The sequence below is a fragment of the Bos mutus genome, chromosome 10 (genome assembly GCF_027580195.1).
Source record: "Bos mutus isolate GX-2022 chromosome 10, NWIPB_WYAK_1.1, whole genome shotgun sequence".
Classification (NCBI taxonomy): Eukaryota; Metazoa; Chordata; class Mammalia; order Artiodactyla; family Bovidae; genus Bos; species Bos mutus.
The window spans coordinates 84,348,497-84,367,189 of record NC_091626.1 but is presented as its reverse complement, the minus strand read 5'-3'; the positions used below and the strand labels follow the sequence as shown (position 1 = coordinate 84,367,189).

General features: G+C 50.6%; 1 protein-coding gene and 1 long non-coding RNA gene across 6 annotated transcripts in view; one reads left to right on the top strand and one right to left on the bottom strand.

Annotated features, from left to right (window-relative positions):
* The window catches only part of EFCAB11 (EF-hand calcium binding domain 11), a 168,813-nt gene that overhangs the window by 45,176 nt on the left and 104,944 nt on the right, over positions 1-18,693 (bottom strand). The window contains exon 6 of one of the 5 annotated variants that reach the window (XM_070378378.1): positions 6,931-7,080. The exons of the other annotated variants lie outside the window; for them this stretch is intronic. Within the exon in view, the coding sequence (XP_070234479.1) occupies positions 7,053-7,080 (28 nt within the window). The 3' untranslated portion in view covers positions 6,931-7,052. Of the gene's footprint in view, positions 1-6,930; positions 7,081-18,693 lie in introns of those variants that run through there. 5 annotated transcript variants of the gene reach the window in all.
* On the top strand, positions 4,365-17,671 carry LOC138989437 (uncharacterized). The gene is made up of 3 exons (XR_011465742.1): positions 4,365-5,388; positions 11,078-11,229; positions 15,773-17,671. It is a non-coding gene; the product is annotated as an uncharacterized lncRNA (long non-coding RNA).

Here is an 18,693-nt window from a genome sequence, read left to right as displayed (position 1 = left end):
TCAGGGGAAGGGGGGCGAGCGCAGTTCCGTTTTGCAGTTAGGGTCAAGACCCCAAGTCACCTGAGACCAGAAATGAGGATAAGACGCTCCACATGACTAGCGCCTGAGTCTGCATTACACGTGGGCACATGCTTACTTCCTGCAGTAGGACTCCCAAACTATGCTTAATTTATGACGCTGCAGAGCTAAGGAACTCATGGGGCTGGGATTGAGAAAATCTCAAGACCACCCTTCAGAGAAAACCCTTGTAGCACAGATCCAAAGCTCTCAAGAAAAGAAAATTACAAAATATGTAAGGACGTGCAGCATGATGAAATGCAGTCTAACAACTGAGACAATTCACATCTGAGGCAACAGGTATAATTATATTCTGAAAAAGGCTTTAAAAACCCTCAAAGTCATCACAATAGAGGGATTGAAAAGTAGAGTGAAAGTGTCAGTCACTCAGTTGTGTCCGATTCTCTTGTGACCCCATGGACTGTAGCCTGCCAGGCTCCTCTGTCCATGGGATTCTCCAGGCAAGAATATTGAGGTGGGTCGCCATCCCCTCCTCCAGGGGATCTTCCTGACCCAGGGATCTATTTTGGGTCTCCTGTATTGCAGGCGGATTCTTTACCATCTGAGCTACCAGATCAATAGCTATCAAACAAGGCTGTGAAACCAGAAGGTTATGAAAAGGAGAGGTAGAAATGAAAATAAACCAACTGAAAATCTTGGAGTGAAAAAATACGATTAGCAAGTTCAATACAGCTTAAGAGAAGTTAAATAAACTGGAAGACAAAACTAAGAAAGTCTTCCAGGATGCAGTAGAGAGAATTAAAAAAAAAAAAAAAAGTAGGGGGAAAAACAAACAAAAATTAAGGAGATGGACATAAGGAGAAAAAGTTAAGGAAAACATGTAAGGGAAAGCTCTGACAGTAAAAGAAGTTTCAAAAGGAGGGGAGAAATGGAGCAGGAAAAATGTAATGCTGAAAATATCCAATTAAGGGAGTAAAACAATGTGAGCAATTTACACGAATAGGGAAAAACATTCAAAGAAGGGCAACACCTATTTACAAGCGAAAAAACTCAGCAGATGTGGAATATAAAGGATTTTCTCCTTCCACCAAAGAAAGTGAAAGTCAAGTCGCTCAGTCGCGTCCGACTCTTTGCCACCCCATGGACTATACAGTCTGTGGAATTTTCCAGGCCAGAACTCTAGGGTGGGTAGCTGTTCCCTTCTCCAGGGGATCTTCCCAACCCAGGGATTGAACCCAGGTCTCCCGCATTTCGGGTGGATTCTTTACCAGCTGAGCCACAAGGGAAGCCCAGAAACCTTTCCCTAAAAAGCTAGAAACACAACAGAGATGCTCACTTCGACCCCGACCAGGCAAGCTTGTATCAGCGGTCCTGACTCATGGAAAAGAGCTCTTTGAATGTGAGGTTTCAGAGACAGTCTACCTCCTGGTAATGGTCCAGATATCACTAGGACTAAACGAAGGCCCTGCTACGAGAGCCGTTGGTAAAGTAGTGGAGATGAAGGTCGCCGGAGCTGAGGGAGTAAAGACGCTGGAATCTGGGGTGCTGAGCGGCACCCAGGATGATGCCATGGCTCTGGGTTTGGGAAGAGGCTCTGTGTGAGGCAGGTGACCTGGGGCTGGACGGATGACAGTGTCTTGGACACGGACAGCAAATAAATCCGATTGGAGGACGAACAAACAGGGAGGGGCTGCCACAGGGCGGGGCCTGTTGGTCTCCAGGCGGCACCGCCCTTCTGGAGGATTCCCGGGACTTCCGGGCTGGTCCAGTGTCAGGACTCCAAGCTTGCACTGCAGGGGGCATGAGTTCAATTCCTGGTCTGGGATCTAAGATCTGCACGCTGAGTGGGGCAGCCAAAAAAAAAGCAGCAGCGCTCCGTCACCATGCTTCCCTGGTGGCTCAGACGGTAACGAATCTGCCCACAGTGCAGGAGACCCTGGTTCGATCCCTGGTGTGGGAAGACCCCCCTGGAGGAGGAAATGGCAACCTGCTCCAGTATTCTTCCCTGGAGAATTGCACGGGCAGAGGAGCCTGGTGGGCTACAGTCCATGGTGTCACAGAGTCAGACACGACTGAGCGACTAACACTTTCGCTTTCTTTTCCTTCAAAAGAGGAACTGAACAAAGCGCTTGGGGAAGGACCGAGTGTCAGTGAAAGTGAGAAGGCAGGTGCGACCCTGCACCCCGCAGTCAAGGCGCAGGAGAGCTCGTACAGATGCAAAAACGGCTCCAGGGGCGTCCCGGGGAATGCTCAGTGAGGGAAGAGTGGAGGCCGAGTCAGAACAAGTCAAGACCCGAGTATCAGTAGAATCAGCCTGAGGCGACCAGAGAGAGCAGACGGGCTTCTGTCTGGAACAGAGATGGGGTGGCTGGGAGCGCGACGGAAGTAGGTGTCGTGGAAGACTGAGTTCTCTCTGTTAGTCTGTCCCAGCCTGGACACTGACCGGAGAAGCCATTTCTACCTCTTAAGAAATGGTTCAGATGGCCTCTTGTGGTTACAATGGGAAGAAATTAAAAACAAACAAACAAACTCTGAGGAATTCCTGGTGGTCCAACGGCTAAGACTCCAAGCTCCCAGTGCAGGGGCCTGGGCTCCACCCCTGTCAGGGAACTAGACCCCACATGCTGCAGGCAAGATCGAAGACCCTGAGCGCCAGAACTAAGACTGGTGCAGACAGAGCAAGTGAGTAAATAAATACTTTTTAAAAGTAATGAATGATCTTTTGTTTTTTTTTAAAGAATGAATGCTCAAAAACAAAAACTCTGACCTCCAGATCAGAACCACTAAGCATTAACTGCACACTTCATACCTGCCAGTGCCCGCATCCTGCAGTGTAGTCCTTACTTTTACATACTCAACGCAGGGTATGTATTCACCAATACCAGAAATCTGGAGAAATTAGGATATGTCATTAAGGAATACTCAGGGTTGCTTTCCTTTAGGACTGACTGATTCGATCTCCTTGCAGTCCACGGGACTCTCAAGAGTCTTCTCCACACAGGAAATCAACCGTGAATATTCACTGGAAGGAATGATGCTGAATACACTGGCCACCTGATGGGAAGAGCCGACTCATCGTTAAAGACCCTGATGCTGGGAAAGATTGAAGGCAGGAGGAGAAGGAGACGACAGAGGGAGAGATGGTTGGATGGCATCACAAACTCAATGGACAGGAGTTTGAGCAAGCTCCGGGAGATGGTGAAGGACAGGGAAGCTTGACGTGCTGCAGTCCATGGGGTTGCAAAGAGTCAGACATGACTTATCGACTGAACAACAACGACATTAAAGAAAGTATCAGGAACAAACACCAAGGTCTTAAATATAATAAATATTTAGTACAGGGCTGTAGACTTGGACTGATCTGAAGCTGAAACTCCAATCCTTTGGCCCCTAATGCACAGAACTGACTCATTTGAAAAGACCGTGGATGCTGGGAAAGATCGAAGGTGGGAGGAGAAGAGGACGACAGAGGATGAGTTGGTTGGATGCCATCACCTACTCCATGGATACGAGTTTGAGTAAACTCCGGAAGTTGGTGATGGGCAGGGAGGCCTGGCATGCTGCAGTCTATGGGGTTGCAAACAGACATGACTGAGCGACTGAACTGAACTCAACTGTAGACTTGGAGTATATTAATAGAAGTATTTAATGGCTTAATATTATGTTGAAGCTACTTGAAATATCCTATTTTACAATTTCAACAAAGAAACTGTCTCATACTTTGCATAATTAACTTCAGAGAAAGAGGTTTCGGAGACCAGTGTCTGTTGATCACTTAGCTTAGCTGTCCCCCCAAATCAGCTCTCTCCATTACATCCGTCTTATCATTTCCCCTGATGCAGAACATGGCACGTGCAAGTCTCAGGGCACATCCCTTTCAATAAGGAACAAGCATCAAAACGAAACAGGACTGGCATCTGCTGGCCTATGGATCTGGACTGTTAATGATATAAGACAAACAGCATGTATTCAGAAAACGGTACCCATTCATCCACTTTTTTCAAAATGGAAAAGCGCTACATTTAATTTGTGGTTCTCTGCATTTTAAATAGGCAACTCAATGAGGCAATGAATGTGTTCATAATGAATAGATTTTTCTACATAGGGGACTCTTAATGGCAGGAACATAGCTGAAGATTTAACCTGGTGAGCATAAAAGTAAACAACAGAACACACAGGGATAATTCGAATTAGCCAGAAAAGGGTGTTTTGTTTAGTTTTTTTTTTTTAAGAAAAAGAATCACTATTGTTAAGGGTAATTTTTAGGTTGTGATATAAATGCATCATTGTGTAAAAAGAAAAGATGACTGTGATTAAATTACCAGTGTCTAAAATAAGATCTGGGTCTCTGTGTTCCCTGCCTGTCTCCCCGGCAGCTGCTACGCTTGGCCACTCTGGGGAGCCCCTCGAGCCTTCCAGACTCCGCTCTGGGCTTCTTTTCCTCCTTTGATCCAAACTCCCACTGCTCTCCTCCTCCTAAGCCTTTCCAGTGGGAGCCGTGGAACTTCTGCTTCTAATTAAACCGCCCTATATCCTAACTTCAACCACAGAGGATGAGATGGCTGGATGGCATCACCGACTCGATGGACGTGAGTTTGGGTAAACTCCGGGACTTGGTGATGGACAGGGAGGCCTGGTGTGCTGCAGTCCATGGGGTCACGAAGAGTTGGATGACTGAGCGACTGAACTGAATACCTTAACTTTGGTGGAGCCCTATACCAAGGTCAGAGGTGTGAGGCCTCGTATCAAGGCCACAGACACGGAGCCCCACGCCAAGGTCATCTCCAGATCGGACTGAGCTCCATAGCAACTGTTGCCATAAGCCCCCTTGATCCAAACTGGCCAGCTCCTGACCTTAACCAATCACCTGATGCCACCCTTCCAGCTGGAATCTTCTTTGTCTCGAGGCTATAAAGGTTGGACAGGGAGGCCTGGCGTGCTGCAATTCATGGGGTCGCAAAGAGTCAAACACGACTGGGCGACTGAACGGAACTGGACTGAACTGATGCACCCTGAGAAGGGGGCACCCTCCTGAGTCGGCCGGCTGTTGCAACGGCCGCCTCTCCCGGTCTGTCGGGGGTCAGGTTACCTCTACTCTGTTCTGAATAAGCTCACCTCTGTCTGAAACACTCTTGTGTCTGGAGATTCCTTTCCAACCCTCATCCAAACAGTGACGACTTCTCCAGCTGACGCTCACTCCACCCTGTGCCATAACCGAAGCTCAGTTCTCTGGTGGCGACACAGCTCCCTCCAGCCGTCCCCCGAACGGGTGTCTCTCCTCTGTCTTCTGGAACCTCACCACTGATGTCTCCTTGTCTCCTGTATCTTCAGCCTTCTCTGCCCATGGGCTCTTCCCCAGGAACCGCTGAGGTAACAGTCCCCATTCTCTCTCCCACCCGCCCCGTACCCCTCTTCCTGTCTCCCCCTCCCCTCTCCTTGCTCTTCTGGCTCCTGGAGCCTAACCATCCCCTGATGCTTGTCTGGATACGGCAAAGACTCAACACTTACTTCCTTGCTGCTCAGTCTAGACATTGCCTGGAGAATCCTGGGGACGGGGGAGCCTGGTGGGCTGCCATCTGTGGGGTCACACAGAGTCGGAGATGACTGAAGCGACTTAGCAGCAGCAGTCTAGACAGCCCTCTCAATCACTCCTCTGACTTTTTATTTATGTTTACTTAGATTTCTGGCTGCCTCAGGTCGCAGGTGCAGTACGCGGGGTCTCTCACTGTGGGCTGTGGGCTTGCTTGTCCCACAGCACGTGGGGTCTCAGCTCCCCGACCAGGGGCTGAACCAGTGTCCCCTGCATTGAAAGGCAATTTCTTAACCACAGGACCAGCAGGGAAGTCCCGTTTCTCTGACTTACTGACGACACTGGTCCTCACTGAGCCCTCCTTCCTCTTCCGTCCCCTTGGTCTCAACGACCGCACAGTCTCTGGATCCTCTTAACTTTCTGGGCGCTCTTCTCAGCCCTCTTTGCACACTCTGTTGTTGCTGTTCCGTTGCTGAGTGGTGTTCGATCTTTATGACCCCATGGACTGCAGCACACCAGGCCTCCCCGTCCCTCACTGTCTCCCATTGTTTGCTCAAACTCATGTCCATTAATTTGGTGATGCCTTCCAACCATCTCATGCTCTGTCATCCGCTTCTCCTCCTGCCTTCAGCCTTTCCCAGCATCAGGGTCTTTTCCAGTGAGTCAGTTCTTCGCCTCAGGTGGCCAGAGTATTGGAGCTTCTGCTTCAGCATCAGTCCTTCCAGTGAATATTCAGGGTCAATTTCCTTTAGGATGGACTGGTTGGATCTCCTTGCCTTACCTTTTAGCTTATTTTAAATTGTCACAACCCTGAATACTGGTGATACTGGAAGTTCCCATAATTCTCTCTTAAGACAGTCTTCCCTTCTTGCTTAAATTCTTCTCTCTGCAAGAGCCCACTCACCCAGCGTCTTCAGTTACCATTCGTGCGCTAAAAACTGTCAGCTGTGTGTCTCTAGTCCAGCTCTTCCTCCTCCGCTTCCGGAATGGGCTGGGCGTCTCCTCTCGGGTAGCTCGGGACAGCTCGATGGCATTCACTCTCTTCCTCTAATAACCTGGGCCTCCTGTTTTCCTTCTTTCAGTGAACTTCATCGTGCATGACTCCCAGGTGCTAAATCTGAAACCCAAATCCGGTCTTTAAAAAAAACTTTCTGGCTGCATGGCATGTAGGATCTTAGTAAAAAAAAATTTTTTTAATTGAAGTATAGTCGATTTACAATATTGTGTTACTTTGAAGCATACAACAAAGCGATTCAGATATGCGTGCACGTCCTTTTCAGATCCTTTTCCATTATAGGCCATAACAAGGTGTTGAATATAGTGCTCTGTGTTATACAGTGGATCCTTACTGTTATTTACCTTACATCAAGTATAAAATACACACAGTATATATAGTGCGTCCGTGCATCTGTGAATCCCAAGCCCCTACGTCATCCCCTCCCTTCCCCGGTGCAGCCACGCTTGTTTCTACGTCTGTGAGTCTGCTTCTGTTCTGTGTATAAGTTCATTGGTCCATCACGTATATGTGGAATCTAAAAAAAAAATGACACAAATGATCTAAATTCAGTCTTGATGCCTACCCTTCCCTCATTAACTGCACCCAATCTGTTTAAAGCAACAGTTAGAACTGGACATGGAACAACAGACTGGTTCCAAGTAGGAAAAGGAGTACGTCAAGGCTGTATATTGTCATCTTGCTTATTTAACTTAAATGCAGAGTACATCATGAGAAACTTCCAGCTTGAGGAAGCACAAGCTGGAATCCAGATTGCCGGAAGAAATGTCAACAACCTCAGATATGCAGATGACACCACCCTTATGGCAGAAAGTGAAGAGGAACTAAAGAGCCTCTTGATGAAGGTGAGAGAGAAAGGGTTGGCTTAAAGCTCAACATTCAGAAAACTAAGACCGTGGCACCCAGTCCCATCACTTTATGGCAAATAGATGGGTAAACAGTGGAAACAGCGACTGACTTTATTTTTCTGGGCTCCAAAATCACTGCAGATGGTGATTGCAGCCATGAAATTAAAAGACGCTTACTCCTTGGAAGGATAATTATGACCAACCTAGATAGCATATTGCTTTTAAATAAAAGCAGAGACATAACTTTGCCAACAAAGGTCTGTCTAGTCAAGGCTATGGTTTTTCCAGTGGTCATGTATGGATGTGAGAGTTGGACTGTAAAGAAAGCTGAGCACCAAAGAATTGATGCTTTTGAACTGTGGTGTTGGAGAAGACTCTTGAGAGTCCCTTGGACTGCAAGGAGATCCAACCAGTCCAGCCTAAAGGAGATCAGTCCTGGGTGTTCATTGGAAGGATTGATGTTGAAGCTGAAACTCCAATACTTTGGCCACCTGATGTGAAGAACTGACTCATTTGAAAAGACCCTGATGCTGGGAAAGATTGAAGGCAGGAGGAGAAGGGGACGACAGAGGATGAGATGGCTGGATGGCATCACTGACTCAATGGACATGGGTTTGGGTAAAGTCTGGGAGTTGGTGATGAACTGGGAGGCCTGGTGTGCTGCAGTCCATGGGTTGCAAAGAGTCGGATGCGACTGAGCGACTGAACTGAACTGAAACTGAATCTCTTTACCTAGATCTGTAAACATCTCCATACAAATGTCCCTTAAATCTGTCCACATGTCTCCACTACCCTGCAGGCACTAGCCCAGGTTCCATGACCTCTTGATTTGGCTGCTGTGGGGCAAGACCTCCATTCTGTCAGCAGAGAGATCTGTCTAAAGTGCAATCTAATGTCACTGTCCTGACTTAACCTCCCCAACCCCAGGATGCCCCCTTCCCCCTTGGGGGAGGTCCTCGCACCTCACACCTGGACTCCCAAAGCCCTTCACAAGGGGGCTGCCATCTCCAGTCCAGGCCCGCATGTCACCCTCCCTCCCCGTGTTACACACCACTTCACTCTGCAGTGAAGTCGTGACCTCTGGCACAGGGACTTTTGTCTGAACACATGCTTTTCCATACACTCAAAGCAATCAAGCTCTCTGTCTGGCTAACTCTGACTCATCCTTCAAGCATCACCAGAGACATTCATTCCTCCTGGAAGTCTTCCCTAAATAGCGTCAGGTGCCAACAAAACACACCTTGTGCTTCTCCTACCGTGGCACTTAGCACACTGCTGGAGTCCTCTGTTTAGGTGTAGGTGCCTGTCAGTTCTGTGGGCAGGACCCACGTCTGTCCAGCAACCATCCTTGCTCTGTACCAGCCCAGCCCAGTACACAGTAGGTACTCTATACGCACTGAATCAGTTGTTCTCAAACTTTCTGACTTCAGGATTCCTTTAAACTCTTAAAAATTGAGAATTCCAAAGGCTTCTGTTTACATGCATTTTATCTATTAATAGTTAGACTAGAAATTGAACTGGGAACATTTAAAACATTAATGTTTTAAAATAATAAGTTCATGACCTTTTAACAGAAATATTTTTCATGAAAACTAAGCAAAACAAGTAGTGATAAGAGAATTACTTTACATTTTTGTGGGTCTTAGGAATGCTTACTATAGTGTAGCTGGATTCTTACTTCTGCTTCTAAATTCTTTGTGGCATTATGATTGTAGTATATAAAGAAAGATACAGCCTCACACAGATCTATAGTTGAAAAGGAAGGAGTATTTTAATAGGCTTTTCCTGTAACAGTAGATACTTATTTTTATATCACACTATAACTCAATAAGTAGTAATTTCTTAAAGGCTAGCTGCAACATATAATTTGAGACCATATCAATTAACTTTTCATACTCTGCTTTGGTGTGTCTTGTACTTTCAATGGCTCTTTTGCCCAGCCATGATTCTGTAACATCGTACGTTGGTTATCTGAAAACTATTAATTCACTGAGTTACATGGATCTTCTAAGACATTTCATTATGCAGTATTTTTAGAACTACATTTGTGAATATCGCCACTGAACTTGGTATTGACAGACTGTCAGCTTCACAGTGGTGGCCACAAGTTTCCCAAGTTCTAATTTTCACATGAAAGCCTGAATTTTAGCTTTGGCAACAAATACTGTCACAGTTGTTTTCCTTGAAACGACAGGCTCCCTTCACTCATTTTCAGGGAAATTTCAACCACACACTCAAGTCTTAATAACCGTAGTTTTTCCGTCAGTCATTCTTTCAAATAAAAATGGTGTTCTGTTAAAACAGTGGCCAGTCACAATCTCAACTTAAAAAACAGCTGTGCAAGTGCTTTTCCTAGAGATAACCACCACACCCTGGCATGTAATAGAAATGCTATATGGATACATCTCAGAATGGTAAAAAACAAAAAAAAGATGTGGATTTGAGGATTAATATTTAATAACACTATGCTTTATTGCTTCATCAAGGATATTCTTAAGTGAAACTGACTTTATTATTACTTTTTTAACTGTGAGGGCAAAGTGATGAAGAATACAATGACTACCAGTACAGTTTGCTGCTACTGCCTTGATTTATGCTGAGAACAGACAAAACAATTCAGCAGTGTTACCTATCACAGAGTTTGCATCATCAATGCAAATGTCAGCAGAGTGAGATGAGGCAAACAGTGCCCTAGCATCATAAAGATGGCTCTGACCTCGCAGGTCCCTTGGGGCTGGGATCTCATGGACAGAATCTCTGGGTCAGATGAATGAACACGCGGAAAGAGAACACAGGAACACAGGCCAGCTTTGGTGCTGGTGACACGCTGCCAAGCACTGGCGTTCCCGATCAGGGTCCACCCGACTTCTCTGCTCATCACTCTTGGGCTTCTAGTGGGTTCCTCGCTTCCAAGTACTGGGCATTGACACCTGGATCTTAATAAAGTTTTAGTTGGATCTCGATTTCCTGGTTTCATTTCTTATATAATTTCTGAGACCCATAGAGAAGGCTGAGCACTAAAGAACTGATGCTTTTGAACTGTGGTGTTGGAGAAGACTCTTGAGAGTCCCTTGGACAACAAGGAGATCAAACCAGTCAATCCTAAAGGAAACCAAGCCTGAATATTCATTAGAAGGACTGATGCTGAAGCTGAACCTCCAATACTTTGGCCACCTGATGCGGAAAGCCAACTCTTTGGAAAAGACTCTGATGCTGGGAAAGACTGAGGGCAGGACGAGAAGGGGACAACAGAGGATGAGATGGTTGGATGGCATCAGCAACTCAATGGACATGGGTTTGGTAAACTCCTGGAGTTGGTGATGGACAGGGCGGCTTGGCGTGCTGCAGTCCATGGGGTCGCAGAGAGTCGGACGGGACTGAGTGACTGAACACCTGAGACTCAAGTGTGGTCATCAGCCCTCTGGCCTCAGGCCCCGTGATGAAGAGTAAAGCAAGTCCTCCTTGCATGTTCTCTGGGCCACTCTCGGGCGCACTGACCAGCTGTGTGTTTCGCACTATGTGCCTGTTGAGCGAGGCAGTGCCAGAGGGGGAGAATTTAATACAAACTGGCATTTAGGAATGCACCTAAGTTTGAAAGTAAAACAAAAACTCTTCTGTTGTTTAACTTCTTGCAAGGTAAAGTGAACTCTTTTTGTGCTCTTGAAGACAGGGGTCAAATAAGAACCTTTGTCCGGTCAGTGAATACAAGCCGAGAGAAAGGACCAGCATATTGCAGTTTTAAAGACGTGCTCATCCATTTCTCTCCCATCAGCACCTTCTGAACACGCATCAGAAGCTCATCCAAGTATGCGACCTCGGTAAGCGCATCTTTTAAATATGAAAGTTGAAGTTACGCCTGCACAGGACAAGGTATCATTGCCTGAAAATAGCTTTTAGCAAATAGCAAATTAATTTAGAAGCAAATGAGGATGATTTTCTGGAGAAGGCGATGGCACCCCACTCCAGCACTCTTGCCTGGAAAATCCCATGGACGGAGGAGCCTGGTGGGCTGCAGTCCATGGGGTCGCTAAGAGTCGGACACGACTGAGTAACTTCACTTTCACTTTTCACTTTCATGCACTGGAGAAGGAAATGGCAACCCACTCCAGTGTTCTTGCCTGGAGAATCCCGGGGACGGGGGAGCCTGGTAGGCTGCCTTCTGTGGGGTTGCACAGAGTCGGACACGACTGACGAGAGTTAGCAGCAGCAGCAGAGGATGATTTTCAAGGCAGTCCTTCCTGTTGAGTAACTTGTTTTTATCATTACACCAGAAACGCTCTCTTCTCCTTGCATGCCTCTTTTTTTAAGAAAACATTGTGCATCTTGCGGCCTGAGTGTTTGAAGGTTTCCTGCTCTTGGCTGCACTGGGCCTCCCTGCTGTGGGAGGGCTTCTCTGGCTGCAGGGGGCGGGGCCGCTCTCTGGTTGCGGTGTTCAGGCTTCTCCCTGTGGTGTCTTCTCTTGCCGTGGAGCCTGGGTCCTAGGGTGCATGGGCTCGGTAGTTGGGCTGCACGGATTTAGCTGCCCTGTGGCCTGTGGGATCTTCCCCGACCAGGGGTCGAACCCATGTCCCCTGCAGTGGCAGGCAGAATCTTCACCACTAGCCCAGCAGGGAAGCCCCTCCTTGCATACCTCTTGTATCACTTTACTGAGAAATCCTTGAACTAAGGTTTTCAACAGCCAAGCTTCACCATACTCCTGCGTCAGTATGAAATGAACCTTTACTATTTCCAAGAGTCGGTGAGAGAATGAAATGCCTTTCCTGCCATTCCGCAGCATTCTTGCAAGTGGAGCCCAGAGGTTTAGCCCCCAGGGGGACTGTGGGGAGACTTCGGGTGCTTCCCTGGCACGGAGGGTGCTTGGTGAGAAGGCAGCACCGTGTGGGCGCTCAAAGGCGGAGTCTGCACTCTGGGGTGGGCACTGTCCGCACCCCAGCCCAAGAGCACATCTCTGGGATGGTGAGGGGGCCAGTCCTCCTCCTCCACAAACAGGAACCTGCTGGAGTCCAGCAGAGGCTGGGCTTGGCTCCCCAGCCACGGCGGAGCAAGGATCTGAGTTCTGGAGGCACAGGCCTGGCTCTGAATGCGGGATCCGTCACCCACAGGCTGACTGAGGCCTGGCTCTGAACGTGGGCTCCATCACCCGCAGGCCGACTGACCGGGGGCAGGGACTTCTCTAATCATCAGAGCCGTCATCTACGAAAACGGAGAAAATGCGCCCAGCTCCTGGAATTTTACAAGACCATAAAGAATCATCAACACAGGACCTCCCTGGTGTGCAGGGGTTCGGAACCTGCCTGCCACTCCAAGGGACACGCGTTCAGTCCCTGGTCCAGGAAGATTTCACATGCTGCGGAGCAGCCCAGGCTGGGCCCTAACTACTGAGCTGTAGGGCCCGGGGCCACAGGAGGAGCCGCTGCACGGAGAGGGCCGCACGCCGAGACCGGAGAGGAGCCTGCTCGCCACCACCAGAGCCAGCCTGCGCAGTAACGCAGACCCAGCGCCACAGGACAATAACCGCATAAATATTCTTTAAAAATCACCTACACCAAGTACTTAGCTGGCAGGTGGCGCTAGAGGTAAAGAAGCTGCCTGCCAATGCAGGAGATGCAAGAGATGTGGGTTCGATCCCTGGGTCGGGAAGATGCGCTGGAGAGGGGAAGTCTACACACTCGTGTTCTTGCCTGGAGAGTCCCGTGGACGGAGGAGGCTGGGGGCGGGCTACAGTCCATGGGGTCACAAGAGTCAGACACGGCTGAGTGACACACACTTTGACTTTTCACAGTAGCTGGCGTTAGCAAATGTCAGCGGCTGACAGTATTAACACTTCGTCTACAGGCGTGAGCTGTGCATCCCCTAGTTTTTCCATATTAGTTTCCATGTTACCACAAGCACCTAAAAGGGGAAGAAACGAATCTAGGGCTTTTACATAATTCTTCCTCTACCAATGCCAGGAAGAGGCTCCTGAGGACCAGTTGGAAGACCCTATCTCATTCTTCAGGCATCAGTCCCGGAGGCGGTCCTGGAACCTGGGACCCTTTGCTGCAGAGCTTACACCAGGACACGCCGCTCCTGGAGCTACAGCACACAAGGAAACTATATGCAACTAAAAATAATCGTGTGCTCGCACAGCTGGGGCAAATTCTGGACCAAAAAACCCAACTGCCATTTCTGAAGAGCTGGGAGCACACGTAGGTGTGGGGAGCAGAAGCCCGGTACTGCCGCCGGCCCCCTGCACGCAGCGGCACCAAGGGGTGGGCTGACCAGCCCGGCCCCTGGCAGCCCTCGCCCCACCTCGCCGAGCGAGGAGGGGAACCGCTACCTGTTGGCACTCTTTCCTGCAGCCCGCACAGCAGCGCCAGGAAAGCCTGGCCTGAGTCTCCAGTCTGGCCCCTAGTCAATTCCTATTGCTTAGAAAAGGCCAAGAACACGAGTATCAGCATCCTCCCCAACAGGGGCGTTTATGCCCTAACTGGGAGGGACCTGTTGAGATATAAACATCTGGACTACTAACAAAGAAAGACAAAAAGATGCAGTCTCATCAGATGAAGACTCAAAAGGACCCCAGTGTGAGGTCTCAGCCACAATTCTAGGCCTCGAGTCCCTTAATCTTCTCAATCCTGACGACCTTTACTTTGACTCTGCTTCAAAAGTGAAAGCGAAAATTGCTCAGTGGTGCCCGGCTCTTTGCGACCCCGTGGACTGTAGCCTGCCAGACTCCTCTGTCCGTGCGGTTCTCTAGGGAAGAGTAATGGAATGGGCACCTTCTCCTTCTCCAGGGGGTCTCCCTGACCCAGGGACTGCACAAGAGCCTGCAGCGGGCTCATGGGCCACAAGGCCTAGACCCTGTTCATTTAGACTGGGAAAAAGCGACTGACAGCATTTTGCCAAAACCAACGGAGTCAAAGTCAGGCTGGTGAAAACAGGGCCGTACTGAAACAATCCGTGTGAAAAGGGATCCCACTTGGAGACGCGTACAGACCTGAGCCTCTCGAGCTCCCCGCTCAGGCTCCCCTCCACGTGCCACTGAGCGCAGAGCCCCACCCGGGGGCCCCTGGCCTGGGGCACCGTCCCTCCAGCCGCCATCTCTCCCGGGCTGACCTGGTTCTTCCTCACCGTTCAGCGTGGGCGTTATCCACAGGGGGTTACTCGGGACAGACCAAACGTGAAACCACAGGAGTGAAGTTGGAACAGTGCAAAGTGTGACGCTTGGCAGATGGCTTACACAGATCACACTGGTTTCCAAAGCACACGTGGCGTGGCCCTGTTTCAGTGGGAAGAAGGCGTGCGCCCTATTGCAGGGGGAAGAAGGCACGCACGTGGCCCTGTCTCGGTGGGGAGAAGGAACGCACGTGGCCCTGTCTCGGTGGGGAGAAGGCACACACGTGGCCCTGTCTCAGTGGGGGAGAAGGCACGCCGCGTGGCCTGTGTCTGGGGAGAAGGCACGCCCCTGTCTCTCGGCCCTGTCTCGGGGGAGAAGGCACGCCGCGTGGCCCTGTCTCGGTGGGAAGAAGGCACCCCTGTCTCGGTGGGGAGAAGGCACGCCGCGTGGCCCTGTCTCGGTGGGGAGAAGGCACGCACGTGGCCCTGTCTCGGTGGGGAGAAGGCACGCACGTGGCCCTGTCTCGGTGGGGAGAAGGCACGCACGTGGCCCTGTCTCGGTGGGGAGAAGGCACGCCCTGTCTCGGTGGGGAGAAGGCACGCCGTGGCCCTGTCTCGGTGGGGAGAGAAGGTCACGGGGAGAAGGCACGTGGCCCTGTCTCGGTGGGGAAGAAGGCACGCACGTGGCCCTGTCTCGGTGGGAGAAGGCACGCGTGGCCCTGTCTCGTGGGAGAAGGCCCTGTGTCTCGGTGGGGAGAAGGCACGACGTGGCCCTGTCTCGTGTGGGAGAAGGCTGTCTCGGTGGGGAGAAGGCACGCACGTGGCCCTGTCTCGGTGGGGAGAAGGCACGCACGTGGCCCTGTCTCGGTGGGGAGAAGGCACGCACGTGGCCCTGTCTCGGTGGGGAGAAGGCACGCACGTGGCCCTGTCTCGGTGGGGAGAAGGCACGCACGTGGCCCTGTCTCGGTGGGGAGAAGGCACGCACGTGGCCCTGTCTCGGTGGGGAGAAGGCACGCACGTGGCCCTGTCTCGGTGGGGAGAAGGCACGCACGTGGCCCTAGTTCAGTGGGGAAGAAGGCACAGACACAGAACAGGCTCTGAGAAGTGGATCCCCAGGGGTGTCAACAGTGATTTCTAAGGAACGGGTGGGATGGTGTGCGTTTTTTTTGGTCTATAATTTCTGTAAGAAGCATGTGTTGCTTTTGTAATAAGAAAACCTATTTTTGTGAGATCCATTTCATTGTTAATGTCTTTGCATTCCAGTTGTTCACAATGATAGACCATTTTGGACAAGGATGGCGGCTGCATAGAAAAAAGAACCTGGAAAATAACGGGAGACAGGTAATGGTTTTGTGCGTGGTTTACAGCAGCACGCGTTTATCGCGTCACAGCTCTGGAGGTCAGAAGGCCGGAGTGCGTCTCCCGGGGCTGTGAGCGAGGTGGCGGGAGGCCGCCTCCCTTCCTGCGGCTCTCTGGGAGAGTCCATGCTGTGCCTGTCTCAGGTTCTGGAAGCTACCGGCGTCTCTTGGTCCGCGGCCCACTTCCTCCACCTTCAGAGCGAGTCCTGTCGGCCCGAGTCTTTCTCCACTGCTATTTCCCTGATTCCGACTCTCCCGCCTCCAGCTTCCCCATTAAACAACGCTTGCGATTACCCTGGGTTCACCTGGATCTTCCAGAATCATCTTATTGCTGGTTAGCCTATTCCAGGCACGACTGTGCTTCCTCCTCGTCGCATACTGCGGCACACTCAGAGTCTGGGATGGGGATGTGGGTGCCGCCTGGGGCCCATCTTCTGTCCACCAGGAGCTCCCACGTCTCTCTCTCTAGTTCAGCCTCAGATCTGTCTTTCTACCTGACATTCCCTGGGTGTGTAACAGGCATCATGGCCAAAGCTGACCCCCTGACCTTCCTCCGAAACCTGTTTCTCCGCTCGGGGTCCCCTCTCCATCCTTCCAGCTTCTCAGGCCCCAAGCTCAGAGTCCTCCTTGACTTTCCCCTGTATCCCACCACCCGGCTCCTCGCATGCCAGCTTGCGGCCTGCACCTTCCTCAGGCAACCAGGACCTGACCACCACCACCATGTCTACCACTGCTCCGCTCAGGCCAGCATCGATTCTCAGCAAGACCACCTCGGCAGCCCGCTCTCCGATCTTCCTGCCTGCCTGACGTCTCCTCCTGTGGACGAGTCTCAAGAAAACAAGCCCTTTTTCTCCCTCCGCGTCCGCTTATCCTGTTTCCTTCATCTCATGCTTTGGTTGACATACATCATACGGTTATTTACTGTTTTCTTCTGCTCTCCCCACCAGAGCATAAGCTTCCTGAGGGCAGGGAAGCTCTTTATTCCCTGCTGCACCCCCTGAGCCTAGAACTGTGGCTGGCATAGAGTAGGCACTCAGTGAATGCTTGGCATTTGAATAACAGACCCTCCTCCCGCTCACTCCTCTGGACTCTGCCCCATATGGGTGCTGGGCGAGGGCTGGGGACAGAGGCCACAGGAAGACCAGGGCCTTCGGAGGCCTCTGGGTCACCTCTGGGCTCCTCACTGGTAACTTCCGGATCAGCAGGGACCCAGGGTTTGTGGGCTCGGCTGGGGAGCCACCTCCCTCCTGTTGAAACCCTGCAGCCTGACCCAGGGATCTAATGAAGGGTACAGGCTGCTGGGGGCAGGCCAGCTGGCACCCTGGGCTCAGTCTCTGCCCCACCGAGAGGGAAGGGCCTGGGGCCACCTTCCCCCGCACGCAGGTGACCCCTGCTGACGGTGGTGAACCCTGCTGAGAGGAGCCAGCAGCGTCTACTCTTCTGTTCAACAAGCAGAAGCACCTACTGTGTGCCCAGTCCTGTTCTGGGAGCTGGGGAGATGCGAGTGAGCAAGGCGGACAGGGGCCCCTGCCCCCAGAACACTGATGTGAGGGGAGCCAGACAATGAACGAAAGAAAAACAGCACATTGCCGAGGGGAGACGCAGTACGAGGGCGAGGGGAGAAGGCGATGGGGCGTGCTGAGAGATGCACCTTGGAGCAGGTAGGAAGGAAAGCGGTTCACTCCAGCAAAGTGCCTACCTTTTTCCTAGACACGTCACCACCTAGCTACGTGGCCTCGGAGGAGTCACACCTCCCAGGACTAAACTGGGCTACACAAAAACATTGGCTCAGCTAAAATGCCAGTTATTGTTGCTGCTCAGTTGCTCAGTCGTGTCCGACTCTTTGTGACCCCATGGACTGCAGCACGCCAGGCCTCCCTGTCCATCACCAACTCCCAGAGTTTACTCAAAACTCATGTCCATCGAGTCGGTGATGCCCTCCAACCATCTCATCCTCTGTCGTCCCCTTCTCCTCCTGCCTTCAATCTTTCCCAGCATCAGAGTGTTTTCCAATGAATCTGAGTAGGGTCAATCAATTAAGCTCCAAGTCTGGCTTAATTCAGTACTTCAATGAGGAGGCTCTTTCTTTTTCTCCAGAATTAAGGAAAACAGGTCATTTTTAATCACAATGGCAACCCACTCCACTGTTCTTGCCTGGAGAAGCCCAGGGATGGGGGAGCCTGGTTGGCTTCCATCTATGGGGTCGCACAGAGTCGGACACGACTGAAGCGATGTAGCAGCAGCAGTAGCAGCAGCAACTCATCTTAAGTGAGTGAAAGTGAAAGTTGCTCAGTTGTGTCCAACTCTTTGCGACCCCATGGACTATACAGTCCGTGGAATTCTCCAGGCCAGAATACTGGAGTGGGTAGCCTATCCCTTCTCCAGAGGATCGTCCCAATCCAGGGATTGAAGCCAGGTCTCCTGCATCGCAGGAGGATTCTTTACCATCTGAGCCACAAGGGAAGCCCAAGAATACTGGGGTGGGTAACCTATCCCTTCTCCAGCAGATCTTTCTGACCCAGGAATCAAACTGGGGTCTCCTGCACTGCAGGCAGATTCTTTACCAATTGAGCTATCAGGGAAGCCAACCCATCTTATGGTACACAAAAATTACCAGAACTGAAGAAATCAAACACCAGAAAGATTAACTTCCAACTGAAGTGTGATTCCAGAAAGATGATTGGGTTAACAATTATATTTGACCAAAGTCTTCGCTATCCGTAACTCTACCTTCTCAGGAGCTCTTGCGAATTTTCAAATTTTCCCTTTTCCATTTCCTTTGATTGTTAGGAAAACAATCAATTCCTTAGGGCACCCAACATCTAC